General features: G+C 51.2%; 1 protein-coding gene across 2 annotated transcripts in view; it reads right to left on the bottom strand.

The window, feature by feature from the left end:
- The window catches only part of CEP70 (centrosomal protein 70), a 109,062-nt gene that overhangs the window by 92,807 nt on the left and 1,015 nt on the right, over window positions 1-15,240 (bottom strand). For both annotated transcript variants that reach the window (XM_063932811.1, XM_063932812.1), the window contains exon 2: window positions 6,880-6,902. In XM_063932811.1, coding sequence (XP_063788881.1) covers window positions 6,880-6,902 — 23 coding nt within the window. The remainder of the gene's footprint in view (window positions 1-6,879; window positions 6,903-15,240) is intronic.

The raw sequence follows: 15,240 nt of genomic DNA, 5'->3' as shown, positions 1-15,240 counted from the left end.
GCGGGAAAGGGTATACCGCCAATAATTTTCTATCGGAGGAAACCCACGTATCATCACACACTTCATTTAATTTATCTGATTCAGGAAAAACTACAAGTAGTTTATTCACACCCTACATAATACCCTTATTTGTGGTACTTGTAGTATCAGAAATATGTAACACCTCCTTCATTGCCCTTAACATGAAACGTGTGGCCCTAAAGGAAAATACGTTTGTTTATTCACCGTCGACACTGGAGTCAGTGTCCGTGTCTGTGTCTGTGTCAACTGACTGAGGTAAATGGGCGTTTTTACAAGCCCCTGACGGTGTCTGAGACGCTTGGACAGGTACTAATTTGTTTGCCGGCCGTCTCATGTCGTCAACCGACCTTGCAGCGTGTTGACTCACGTAATTCCTAAATAAGCCATCCATTCCAGTGTCGACTCCCTAGAGAGTGACATCACCAATACAGGCAATTTGCTCCGCCTCCTCACCAACATCGTCCTCCTACATGTCGACACACACGTACCGACACACAGCACACACACAGGGAATGCTCTGATAGAGGACAGGACCCCACTAGCCCTTTGGGGAGACAGAGGGAGAGTTTGCCAGCACACACCAAAAACGCTATAATTATACAGGGACAACCCCTTATACAAGTGTTTTCCCTTATAGCATTTTTATATATGTAATCATATCGCCAAATAAGTGCCCCCCCTCTCTGTTTTAACCCTGTTTCTGTAGTGCAGTGCAGGGGAGAGCCTGGGAGCCTTCCTCACAGCAGAGCTGAGCAGGAAAATGGCGCCGTGTGCTGAGGAGAATAGGCCCCGCCCCCTTTTCGGCGGGCTCTTCTCCCGGAGTTTGTGAGATCTGGCAGGGGTTAAATACATCCATATAGCCTCAAGGGCTATATGTGATGTATTTTAGCCATAAAAAGGTATTATACATTGCTGCCCAGGGCGCCCCCCCCAGCGCCCTGCACCCTCAGTGACAGTTGGTGACTGTTGGTGAAGTGTGCTGACAACAATGGCGCACAGCTGCAGTGCTGTGCGCTACCTTATGAAGACTGAAAGTCTTCTGCCGCCTGTTTCTGGACCTCTGGACGTCTTCAAATTCGGCATCTGCAAGGGGGGTCGGCGGCACGGCTCCGGGACGAACCCCAGGGTGAGACCTGTGTTCCGACTCCCTCTGGAGCTAATGGTGTCCAGTAGCCTAAGAAGCAAATCCATCCTGCACGCAGGTGAGTTTACTTCTCTCCCCTAAGTCCCTCGTAGCAGTGAGCCTGTTGCCAGCAGGTCTCACTGAAAGAAAAAAACCTAACTTAAACTTTTATTCTAAGCAGCTCAGGAGAGCCACCTAGATTGCACCCTTCTCGGCCGGGCACAAAAATCTAACTGAGGCTTGGAGGAGGGTCATAGGGGGAGGAGCCAGTGCACACCACCTGATCCTAAAGCTTTTATTATTGTGCCCTGTCTCCTGCGGAGCCGCTATATCCCCTTGGTCCTTACGGAGTCCCCAGCATCCACTAGGACGTCAGAGAAAACTATATACATGTATTGCAGAGAGTCCGCACTTGGGACGGGCGCCCAGCATCCACTACGGACTACGAGAAATAGAATTACCGGTGAGTAAATTCTTATTTTCTCTGACGTCCTAGTGGATGCTGGGAACTCCGTATGGACCATGGGGATTATACCAAAGCTCCCAAACGGGCGGGAGAGTGCGGATAACTCTGCAGCACTGCATGAGCAAACTCAAGGTCCTCCTCAGCCAGGGTATCAAACTTGTAGAACTTAGCAAACTTGTTTGACCCCGACCAAGTAGCAGCTCGGCAAAGCTGTAAAACCGAGACCCCTCGGGCAGCCGCCCAAGAAGAGCCCACCTTCCTAGTGGAATGGGCTTTCACCATTTTGGATGCGGCAATCCAGCCGCAGAGTGAACCAGCTGAATCATGCTATAGATCCAGCGAGCAATAGTCTGCTTCGAAGCAGGAGCGCCAACCTTGTTGGCTGCATACAGAACAAACAGCGAGTCAGACTTTCTGACTCCCGCCGATCCGGAAATATACATTTTCAAAGCCCGGACTACGTCCAGCAACTTGGAATCCTCCAAGTCCCTAGTAGCCGCAGGCACCACAATAGGCTGGTTCAAATGAAACGATGATACCACCCTAGGGAGAAATTGGGGACGAGTCCTCAATTCTGCCCTGTCCATATGGAAGAACAGATAAGGGCTTTTACATGACAAAACCGCCAATTCTGACACACGCCTAGCCGAAGCTAAGGCCAATAGCATGACCACTTTCCACGTGAGATATTTTAGCTCCACGGTCTTAAGTGGCTCAAACCAGTGGGATTTCAGGAAATCCAACACAACGTTAAGATCCCAAGGTGCCACCGGTGGCCCAAAAGGAGGCTGAATATGCAGCACCCCCGGAACAACGTCTGAACTTCAGGCAGTGAAGCCAGTTCTTTTTGAGAGAAAATGGATAGAGCCGAAATCTGGACCTTTATGGATCCTAATTTTAGGCCCATAGTCACTCCTGACTGTAGGAAGTGCAGGAATCGACCCCGCTGGAATTCCTCTGTAGGGCCTTCCCGGCCTCACACCAAGCAACCTATTTTCGCTATATACAGTGAAAAAGTCTTGCTGTCACGTCTTTCCTAGCCTTTATCAGCGTAGGAATAACTGCATCCGGAATGCCCTTTTCCGCTATGATCCGGCGTTCAACCGCCATGCCGTCAAATGCAGCCGCGGTAAGTCTTGGAACAGACAGGGCCCCTGTTGCAACATGTCCTGTCTGAGAGGCAGAAGCCCTGAGTCCTCTGAGAGCATTTCTTGCAGCTCCGGGTACCGAGTCCTTCTTGGCCAATTCGGAGCAAAGAATATTGTTCTCACTCCTCCTTTTATTACAATTCTCAGCCCTTGGGTATGAGAGGAAGAGGAGGGAATACATAGACCGACTGGAACACCCACGGTGTTACTAGTGCGACCACAGCTATCACCTGAGGGTCCCTTGACCCGGCGTAAAACCTTTTTTAGCTTTTTATTGAGGTGGGACGCCATCTAGTCCACCTGAGGCAGTTCCCATCAATTTGCAAACTGCGTGAAGACTTCCTGATGAAATCCCCACTTTCCCGGGTGGAGGTCGTGCCTGCTGAGGAAGTCTGCTTCCCAGTTGTCCACTCCCGGAATGAACACTGCTGACAGTGCGCTTACTTGATTCTCCGCCCAGCGAAGAATTCTGGTGGCTTCTACTCTCACCACCCTGCTCCTTGTGCCGCCTTGGCGGTTTACATGAACCCCTGCGGTCTGACTGGATCAGAACCGGTTGGTCGCGAAGCAGGATCTCCGCTTGACTTAGGGCGTTGTATATGGCCCTTAGTTCCAGGATATTGATGTGGAGGCAAGTCTGTTGACTTGACCCCAGACATTGGAAATTTCTTCCCTGTGTAACTGCCCCCCACCCTCGGAGGCTTGCATCCGTGGTCACCAGGATCCAGTCCTGAATGCCGAATCTGCGGCCCTCGAGAAGGTGAGCACTCTGCAGCCACCACAGGAGAGACACCCTGGCCCTGGGGGATAGGGTGATTAACCGATGCATCTAAAGAGGTGATCCGGACCACTTGTCCAGTAAGTCCCATTGGAAGGTCCTCGCACGGAACCTGCCTAAGGGGATGGCTTCGTATGATGCCACCATCCTTCCCAGGACTCGAGTGCAGTGATGCACTGACACCTGTTTTGGTTTTAATAGATTCCTGACCAGTGTCATGAGCTCCTGAGCTCTCTCTATCGGGAGATAAACCCTTTTCTGGTCTGTGTCTAGGATCGTGCCTAGGAGAGGCAGATGAGCTGTAGGAACCAACTGCGACTTTGGAATATATAGAATCCAGCCGTGTTGCCGTTACACTTCCAGAGAAAGTGATACGCCGTTCAGCAACTGCTCTCTTGATCTCGCTTGTATGAGGAGATCGTCCAAGTACGTGATAATAGTGACACCTTGCTTCCGCAGGAGCACAATCATATCCGCCATTACCTTGGTTATGACAATCCCGTACCGCAATTCTGAGGTACGCCTAATGAGGTGGATAAATGGGGACATGAAGGTATGCATCCCTTATGACCCGATTCACGATAAAGTCTCCCTCTTTTTAGGCTTGCCCTGACCGCTCTTAGCGATTCCATCTTGAACTTGAACCTTCTCAGGTATATGTTCAGGGATTTTTAATTCAATATGGGTCTGACCGAACCGTCTGGTTTCGGGATTACAACATGGTCGAATAATAACACCCTCTTGTTGAAGGAGGGGACCCTTGACCACCACCTGTTAAAGATACAATTTGTGAATTGCAGTTAACACTGGCTCCCTCTCTTGGGGGGAAGCCCGCAGGGCCGTCGGTGAGGGGGCATCTTCTCACAGTCCAGCTTGTATCCCTGAGACACAATATCTATTGCCCAGGGACTAACAGGGTGTGAACCCACTTGTGGCTGAACTTACGAAGGCGTGTCCCCACCGGGCCTAGCTCTGCCTGTGGAGCCCCAGCGGCATAGGTGGATTTTTGTAGGGGCCGGGGAGGACTTCTGTTCCTGGGAACTAGCTGTGTTGATCCCGGCTCTGACAAGAAAGGACGCACCTCAGACTTTCTTGTTTCTTTATTCGAAAGGCTGCATTTAATAATGTCGTGCTTTCTTAGGCTGTGCAGGAATATAAGGCAAACTAGCAGAATTACCAGCTATAGCTGTGGAGACCAGGCCCGAGAACCCTTCTCCACACAATCCTCAGCCTTCCATATGCCTCTTAAGTCGGCATCATCTGTCCAATGCATATTCTACAGGACACGTCAAGCAGAGATCGACATAGCTTTGACTCTAGGACCCAGTATACTCATGTCTCTTTGGGCATGCTTTATAACTATATATCTATCACTTAAGACAGCATCTTTAATATATTTACTAGGGTCTCAATCTCTGCTGATAAGGTACCTTTCCACGCTGCCACAGCGCTATAAACCCATGCCAACACAATCGCCGGTCTGGGTAGTATAATAGAATGTGCACGCTATCTGCAGGATCCCTGAGAATAGCTAGTGCTACGGTCTGTGCAAACAGGACACCCTAGGGGAAGATTCTCAACACATCCTGGCCCTAGTGGGGAAAGGATACAGCCTGAGAATTCTCTTGTGGGAAGCTGCCGTCTCTTGTCTGGAGATTCCCGCTCTTTTTCCTCATGAGAGGAGGGAAATTTACCTCAGCATTCTTCCCCTTAAACATGTGTACTCTCGTGTCAGGGACAGATGAGTCATCAGTGATATGCAAATCATCTTTTATTTCAATAATCATATATTGAATACCTTCTAGCCATCTTGGCTGTAACTTTGCATTATCGTAGTCGACAGTGGAGTTAACTCCGTGTCGATACCAGTGTTTGTTATTTTGGATAGTGAGCATTGTGAGACTCTGAAGGTCTCTGTGACATAGGGACAGACATGGGTAGATTTCCTGTCTGTTCCCTAACCATTTGTGCAATAAATTCACCTTAGCACTTACACATATCCAAACAGGTGTCGGCGTTGTCGACGGAGACACCCTCTCACACACATATCCGCTCTATCACCTCCTTAGAGGAGCCTTTTACCTCAGACATGTCGACACACACGTACCGACACACCACACACACAGGGGATGCTCTATTTGAGGACAGTTCCCCCACAAGGCCCTTTGGAGAGACAGAGAGAGAGTATGCCAGCACACACCCCAGCGCTATATAACCCAGGGATTACACTACAACTCAGTGTTTACCCAGTAGCTGCTGTATATACAATTTTTGCGCCTAAATTTATGTGCCCCCCCTCTCTTTTCACCCTTTGTGTACCAGGATACTGCAGGGGAAAGCCTGGGGAGCTTCCTCCCAGCGCAGCTGTGAAGAGAAAATGGCGCTGGTGTGTTGAGGAAGAAGGCACCGCCCCCTCAGCGGCAGGCTTCTGTCCTGTTTCTGACTAAAAATGGCGGGGGTTTTACACATATACAGTCACAGACTGTATTATGTGTATTTTTATGCCAAAGGTATTTTTATTGCTGCCCAGGGCCCCCCCCCCCCCCTGCACCCTACAGTGACCGGAGTGTGTGGTGTGCTGTGGGAGCAATGGCGCACAGCTGCGGTGCTGTGCGCTGCCTTAATGAAGACAGGAGTCTTCTGCCGCCGATTTCATCGATTCTCTTCTGTCTTCTGGCTCTGCAAGGGGGACGGCGGCGCGGCTCCGGGAACGGACGATCGAGGTCAGGCCCCGTGTTCGAACCCTCTGGAGCTAATGGTGTCCAGTAGCCTAAGAAGCACAAGCTAGCTGCAAGCAGGTAGGTTTGCTTCTCTCCCCTCAGTCCCACGTAGCAGTGAGTCTGTTGCCAGCAGATCTCACTGAAAATAAAAAACCTAACAAAATACTTTCTTTCTAGCAAGCTCAGGAGAGCCCACTAGGAGCACCCAGCTCTGGCCGGGCACAGATTCTAACTGAGGTCTGGAGGAGGGGCATAGAGGGAGGAGCCAGTGCACACCAGATAGTACCTAATCTTTCTTTTAGAGTGCCCAGTCTCCTGCGGAGCCCGTCTATTCCCCATGGTCCTTACGGAGTTCCCAGCATCCACTAGGACGTCAGAGAAACAGATTGTACACAAGTCACATTTTTATGTGGCACAAACAGACTTGCATTGACTTCACTCCGTGTTTCAATGAGTACAGATTGTAAACCCCACAGCGGCAGGGACGGAGGTAAAGGCACTGTATATAATAGATCCAACCCTACATGTGGCCTGGTGTATCCAGGAGCAGAAAGATACCAGAGAGGTGTCCTAGATGTTAGTGACAGTGTAGTGTGGATTACAGGTCCACATGCTCACATTACCTTGGAAGTCTCTTCATCAACACCTGAGAGAGAGAAATGAAAACACATTATAACAAACTTCCAAAGACTTTGAGCTGAGGAACAGATAGTTTAGTAAATGGAGAATGAATGGAATAAACCTCATTCTCCAATACAAATCAGAACATTTTCTGTGAAACGTAAATATAGAGAAATTATTCATCATATACTCCCTGTACCTCACTGACCCCTCTATATCCACATACACAGCTCCCCCTATATGTCACTGCCTCCCTATATCCACACTAGCTACTGAACCTCACTGCCCCCCTATATCCACATACACAGCTCCCCCTGTACGTCACTGGCCCCCCTACATTCACACTAGCTACTGTACCTCACTAACCCCTTATATCCATACACAGCTCCCCTGTACGTCACTGGCCCCCCTACATTCACACTAGCTACTGTACCTCACTAACCCCTTATATCCATACACAGCTCCCCTGTACGTCACTGCCCCCCCTACATTCACACTAGCTACTGTACCTCACTAACCCCTTATATCCATACACAGCTCCCCCTGTACCGCACTGCACCCCTATATCCACACTAGCTACTGAACCTCACTGCCCCCCTATATCCACATACACAGCTCCCCCTGTACATCACTGCTCCCCCTATTTCCACACTAGCTACTGAACCTCACTGACCCCCTAAATCAGGGGTGGGCTCCGGCCCGCAAAGCCGTTTATTCCGGACCACCCACTTGTGCGTCAGCGAGATACGCCGCCGCTCAGTCCGGCGGTGGCGTGTCTCAGCTGTCAGGGCAGGGAGGAGAGCGCAGCTATATGTCCGGCGGCAGGGGCGGGTAGGATCTCAAACCAGCTGCCGGTTCGTGAGCCAATCAGAGCTCGCGTACCGGCAGCCACGAGCTCTGATTGGCTCATGAACCGGCAGCTAGTTTGAGATCCTGCACGCTGCTGCCGCCGCCGCCCGACATAGCCATGCTCTCCTCCTTGCCCTGACTCCCTGACAGCTGAGACACGCCGCCAGACGAAGCAGCACAGTAAGGTGGGGAGGGCATTTGTGTAGCTGGCACTATGGGGGCATTTGTGTATCTGGCACTGCACTATTGGGGGCATATGTGTATCACGTCCCATTTTAATTGGCCCCACCCATTTTTTTGTGTGCACACTCAGTACCTCTAAGGGGTATAACTACTGGGGGCATAACTACTGGAGGACAGGGTAATTTTTAAGTTGATAATTTTTGTATGGCCCCCCGAAGAATTTTCTAAATATCCAAATGGCCCTTGGTAGGGTCACTGCATCCCTATATCCACAATAGCTACTGAACCTCACTAACCCCTTATATCCACATACACAGCTCCCCCTGTACCTCACTGCTCCCCTATATCCAAATACAGAGCTTTCCGTGTACCTCACTGCGCCCCTATATACACAGCAGCTACTGAACCTCACTGACCCCCTAAATTCACATGCACAGCTCTCCCTGTACCTCAATGCCCTCCTATATCCACACTAGCTACTGAACCTCACTAACCCCCTATATCCACGTACACAGCTCCCCCATGTACCTCACTAACCCCCCTATAACCACATACACAACTACCCCTATACGTCACTGCCTCCCTATATCCACACTAGCTACTGAACCTCACTAACCCCCTATATCCCCATACACAGCTCCCCCTATACATCACTGCCTCCCTATATCCTCACTAGCTACTGAATCTCACTGACCCCCTATATCCACATACAGAGCTCCCCATGTACCTCACTAACCCCCCCTATAACCACATACACAGCTACCCCTATACGTCACTGCCTCCCTATATCCTCACTAGCTACTGAACCTCACTGACCCCCTATATCCACATACACAGCGCCTCCTGTACCTCAGTGCCCTCCTATATCGACACTAGCTACTGAACCTCACTGACCCCCTATATCCACGTACGCAGCTCCCCTGTACCTCACTACCCCCCCATATCCACATATACAGCTTTCCCTGTACCTCGCTAACCCCCCTATAGCCACACACACAGCTTTCCTTGTACCTCACTGCCCCTATACCCACACACACAGCTCCCCCTGTACCGCACTGCCCCCTATACCCACACACAGCTCCCCCTGTACCTCACTGTATCCTATACCCACACACAGCTCCCCCTGCCCCCATATCCACACACATCTCACCCTGTACCTCAATGTCCCCTATACCCCCCCCCCCCACACACACACATCTCTCCCTGTACCTCACTGTCCCCATATCCATCCACACACACACCTCCACCTGCACCTCACTGCCCCCTATACCCACACACAGCTCCCCCTGTACCTCACTACCCCCTATACCCACACACACAGCTCCCCCTGTACCTCACTGCCCCCTATACCCCCACACACAGCTCCCCCTGTTCCGCACTACCCCCTATACCCACACACACAGCTTTCCTTGTACCTCACTGCCCCTATACCCACACACACAGCTCCCCCTGTACCGCACTGCCCCCTATACCCACACACAGCTCCCCCTGTACCTCACTGCCCCCTATAGCCACACACAGCTCCCCCTGTACCTCACTGTATCCTATACCCACACACAGCTCCCCCTGCCCCCATATCCACACACATCTCACCCTGTACCTCAATGTCCCCTATACCCCCCCCCCACACACACACACATCTCTCCCTGTACCTCACTGTCCCCATATCCATCCACACACACACCTCCACCTGCACCTCACTGCCCCCTATACCCACACACAGCTCCCCCTGTACCTCACTACCCCCTATACCCACACACACAGCTCCCCCTGTACCTCACTGCCCCCTATACCCCCACACACAGCTCCCCCTGTTCCGCACTACCCCCTATACCCACACACACAGCTCCCCCTGTACCTCACTGCCCCCTATACCCCCACACACAGCTCACCCTGTACCTCACTGCCACCTATACCCACACACACAGCTCCCCCTGTACCTCACTGCCCCTATACCAACACACACAGCTCTCCCTGTACCTCACTACCCCTATACCCCCACACACAGCTCCCCCTGTACCTAAATGCCCCTATACCCACACACACAGCTCCCCCTGTACCTCAATGCCCCCTATACCCACACACACAGCTCCCCCTGCCCCCCATATCCACACACATCTCCCCCTGTACCTCACTGTCCCCATATCCACCCACCCACACATATCTCTCCCTGTACCTCATTGTCCCCATATCCAACCACACATATCTCTCCCTGTACCTCACTGTCCCCATATCCACCCACCCACACATATCTCTCCCTGTACCTCACTGTCCCCATTTCTCTGTCATCCATCTGGGGGACGCTGCGCCGTTACTTGTGGGTTAGAGGTGTGTGGTTGTGGAGTTTGGCACAGAACTATTAAAAACCTGACTCCTCCCCCCCTCTAACCCCTCCCATCTCCTTCCTGCCTAGCCAGCACCTCAGTTTTAGTTTTGTGCCTGTGGAGTACAGACACAGATTTTGTCTCTCTGAAGATTTTAGTTAGGTGTTTTATTATTTAATTATTGGTGTGCCTAGTCCCTGTATACAGGTGACAGGTACTACTAGAGTGGGGTTAGATAAGAGCTCCCACTCTATTCTGCCGCTGGAAGCCACCACACTTCGGTCACTGGGGCTTGATTCCTGTTTTCTAGGAGAAAAAGTTCGGCAGTGAGAAGGTACAGGATAGACACAATCTGTCTCTGACAGTATTGGTCTATCCTTCATATACTTCATATATTTCATTTATTGATATACTTTTCACTGTATTCCCCTGTTACATTCCCCCCACCTCCCTTCCTCCCCTTTCCCCAGAAATGAGCGATGGTACACAGTAGCGAGGGCTTTACTGATCCCCGCTACTGGTGTACGGGTTAGTCCGGAGTCCGGGAGAGTGTCGAGTCACTCCCTGGGGGGACCCCTTGGAGCCGCTGTATGTAGCGGCGCGCAAGAGCCGGGGACTTCCGGCTACGGCGCGCCTTCTCAGAAATGTCCCGGCGCGTACGTCAGTTGAAGAGGGGACGGATTCCCGCCCGGCACTGCCGCGTACGCACTCCAGCCGGCGTCTACAGAGCTCCGGAGCGCCATCTTCTCCAGAGGCAGTACGGGGGACGCTGTGCACACACGCGGCTCAAACACTTATTTGGCTCACTACTACTCAACCTGCTTGTTCAGTGGGGGTCACCTAACAGAAAGTATACTTTAGGGGGCATAGTGTCCTTCTATACTTTAGTGGGGGTTATCTGTTTAATTTGCACAGTATACCTCAATATATTCTTTCAATATAGATTGCACAGTATAAGTCACAGTACTGTCCACTACTCTACTGGGTTTGTAGTACATTGTTATTTAAACAAAAAAAAAAAAAAAGTTTCATTATGACCAGTAAGCCAGACAAATCTACAAAGGTGAAGACATCCTCGGTGGTTTATTTTTCATGCTCACAATGTGGGTCAAAGCTGGCTAAGGGTAGCGCGGACGCGGGTACCCTATGTACTGCATGCTCTGGTGCATCGGTGGCGGACCAGCAGGGAGGTTCCGCGGATCAGTCTATGCCTACTTGGGCCAGGAACATGGTAGATGCCATTTCTGAATTACGTCAGTCCAGATCGGAGGCTGATTCCGGTCAGAATACGGCGGAACCTCTCTGGGCTCAGAATATGGGCAGGTGTCATGCTGATTTAACTCAATCTCTAAACAAATTTGTAAACTCTGCCGGCAGTTCTTCTGCTACAAAACGGCCACAGCCGTTGCCCGCTATAACCTTCCCGGGGGAGGAGTTGGAGACATCCCCATTGGAGGAGGGGGAAGTAGACCCAGAGTGGGACGAAGTTTCGACCTGGGAAGATGAGGAATTTTCTACTAGCTCAGGTGTTAGATTGCTGATAGAAGCAATCCGTCAGACTCTTAATATTCAGGATACGGAAGTGGCAGAGACTTCCTCTGGTTTTTTCAAACGACAGAAAAGACAGGTTACTGCCTTTCCTTCTTACTCCCATTTTGCGGATATTTTAAAGGAACCCTGGCTTAAGCCGGATTCTCGTTTCCAGGCCCCTAAGAAATTGACATTTCTCTATCCTTTTACAGAGGATACAAAATTTTGGGAAACGGCTCCAAAGGTAGACGCCCCTATTTCACATTTAGCAAAAGCTACGGTTATTCCTTCTGTACAGTCTGTGACGTTGAAGGATCCAACAGATAGGAAGATTGAAGCAATACTTAAATCTATGTTTTCTTTATCAGGTGTTTCTCTTCGCCCAATTCTAGCTGGCGCTTGGGTCCTCAAGGCCGTGGATGACTGGCTAGCACAGGTCGTATCAGATTCTCACGTGAGCGGAACGGTGGGTTCCAGTAATATCCGCAATTCACATTCCAGGAGTCGAGAACTGGGAAGCGGATTTTTTGAGTCGTCACACGATTCATCCGGGAGAATGGGAACTTCACCAGGAGGTGTTTCTCTCTCTAGCGGCCCGATGGGGAATGCCCGACGTAGACCTAATGGCGTCTTGTCTCAACAAGAAGCTTCCTCACTACGGCTCGCGTACTCAGGATCCTCAAGCGTTTCTGATCGATGCTCTAACAGCCCCGTGGCAGTTTTAACTGGGTTACGTGTTTCCGCCAATTCCACGTCTACTTCAACGCATTCGGCGAGAAGGTCTCGCAATAATTCTGGTGGCTCCAGATTGGCCGCGCCGACAGTGGTACACTCTTCTGCGCAGCATGGTCGTCGGAGACCCCTTTCGTCTCCCTCTGTGACCAGATCTTCTTCTTCAAGGACCTTGTCGCCACCCAGATTTAGGTCGGCTGGCTTTGACGGCTGGTTCTTGAATCCAACATTTTAAAAGCAAAAGGTCTTTCTCGTTCTGTTGTGCAGACGATGATTCGGGCTAGGAAACCGGTGACTTCAGGCATTTACCATAGAGTATGGCGTATTTACATCGCTTGGTGCGAGAAGCGGGGGTTAACTCCGCATTTGTTTAGACTTCCTCGCCTGCTATCTTTCCTTCAAGAGGGCCTCGAGAAGGGTCTGAGGCTTTCTTCACTGAAGGGTCAGCTTTCGGCCTTGTCGGTTCTTTTTCAAAAGAAACTAGCGATCATTCCAGAGGTTCAGACATTCCTTCAGGGAGTTCTTAGGATTCAACCACCTTTTGTTCCTCCGGTTCCTCCCTGGGATTTAAACTTGGTCCTTACGGCCCTTCAAAAATCTCCATTTGAGCCTTTAGAATATGTAGAACTGCGTTATCCAACACTAAAAGTTGTCTTTCTTTTAGCTATTGCCTCAGCTAGACGAGTGTCTGAATTGGCGGCCCTTTCTTGCAGGCCGACCTTGTTAGTGTTTCATGAGAACCGGGTGGTTCTGCGGACTAAGCCTTATTTCCTTCCAAAGGTTGTTTCAGCATTCCATTTAAATCAGGACATTGTCCTTCCAGCATTTACTCCGTCGTCTTCTTCCGGGGAGAACTCCCATTTGGCCCTCCTGGATGTGGTTTGGGCCTTACGTGTTTATTTGTCTCGCACTGAGTCTTTCTGTCGTACGGATACATTGTTGGTATTGATTGATGTTCCAAAACGAGGTTGGCCGGCTTCCAAGAACACGGTGGCCCGTTGGGTAACTTCGGCCATCAGACAGGCGTACGTGTCTTCAAATGTTTCGGATCCTGACTCAATTAGGGCTCATTCGACTAGAGCTGTTGGAGCCTCTTGGGCTGTTCGCGGTGGCGCATCTATTGAGCAGCTGTGCAGGGCGGCGACCTGGTCGTCGGTCCATACTTTCACAAAGTTTTACCGTTTTCATACTTTTGGATTGGAGACTGCCTCTGTTGGACGTCGTATTTTACAGACGGCTATGCCGTCACCGTCTCCTTCCTCTCATTAGCTTGCTTTGGGAAATCTCACAAGTAACGGCGCAGCGTCCCCCAGATGGATGACAGAGAAATAGGGATTTTTGTTACTGTAAAATCTCTTTCTCTGATTCCATCTGGGGGACGCTGCGATCCCTCCCATGGGTTTGTCTGGTTTAACCGGTTAATTTTTTTTCGGTCTATCTCCTTTGGCTTGGCTAAACGTTAACTGAGGTGCTGGCTAGGCAGGAAGGAGATGGGAGGGGTTAGAGGGGGGAGGAGTCAGGTTTTTAATAGTTCTGTGCCAAAATCCACAACCACACACCTCTAACCCACAAGTGACGGCGCAGCGTCCCCCAGATGGAATCAGAGAAAGAGATTTTACAGTAACAAAAATCCCTATATCCATCCACACACACACACACACACCTCCCCATGTACCTCACTGCCCCCTATACCCACACACACAGTCCTCCCTGTACCTCACTACCCCTATACCAACACACACAGCTCCCGCTGTACCTCACTGCCCCCTATACCCACACCTCCCCCTGTACCTCACTACCCCCTATACCCACACACACAGCTCTCCCTGTACCTCACTGCCCCCTATACCCACACACACAGCTCTCCCTGTACATCACTGCACCCTATACCCACAGCTCTCCCTGTACCTCACTACCCCCTATACCCACACACACAGCTCTCCCTGTACCTCACTGCACCCTATACCCACACACACAGCTCTCCCTGTACATCACTGCACCCTAAACCCACACACACAGCTCTCCCTGTACCTCACTACCCCCTATACCCACACACACAGCTCTCCCTGTACCTCACTGCACCCTATACCCACACACACAGCTCTCCCTGTACCTCACTGCCCCCTATACCCACACATACAGCTCTCCCTGTACCTCACTGCCCCCTACACCCACACACACAGCTCCCCCTGTACCGCACTGCCCCCTATACCCACACACACAGCTCCCCCTGTACCCACACACACAGCTCTCCCTGTACCTCACTGCACCCTATACCCACACACACAGCTCTCCCTGTACCTCACTGCCCCCTATACCCACACACAGCTCCCTGTACCGCACTGCCCCCTATACCCACACACACAGCTCCCCCTGTACCGCACTACCCCCTATACCCACACACACAGCTCCCCCTGTACCTCACTGCCCCCTATACCCACACACAGCTCTCCCTGTACCGCACTGCCCCCTTTCCCCCCCCCACACACAGCTACCCCTGTACCCCACTGTCCCCATATCCACACACACACATCTCTCCCTGTACCTCACTGTCCCCATATCCATCCACACACACCTCCCCCTGTACCTCACTGCCCCCTATACCCACACACAGTTCTCCCTGTACCTCACTACCCCTATACCAACACACACAGCTCCCGCTGTACCTCACTGCCCCCTATACCCACACCTCCCCCTGTACCTCACTACCCCCTATACCCACACACACAGCCCTCCCTGTACCTC

The sequence above is a fragment of the Pseudophryne corroboree genome, chromosome 7 (genome assembly GCF_028390025.1).
Source record: "Pseudophryne corroboree isolate aPseCor3 chromosome 7, aPseCor3.hap2, whole genome shotgun sequence".
Lineage (NCBI taxonomy): Eukaryota > Metazoa > Chordata > Amphibia > Anura > Myobatrachidae > Pseudophryne > Pseudophryne corroboree.
This window is presented reverse-complemented; position numbering and strand designations above follow the sequence as displayed.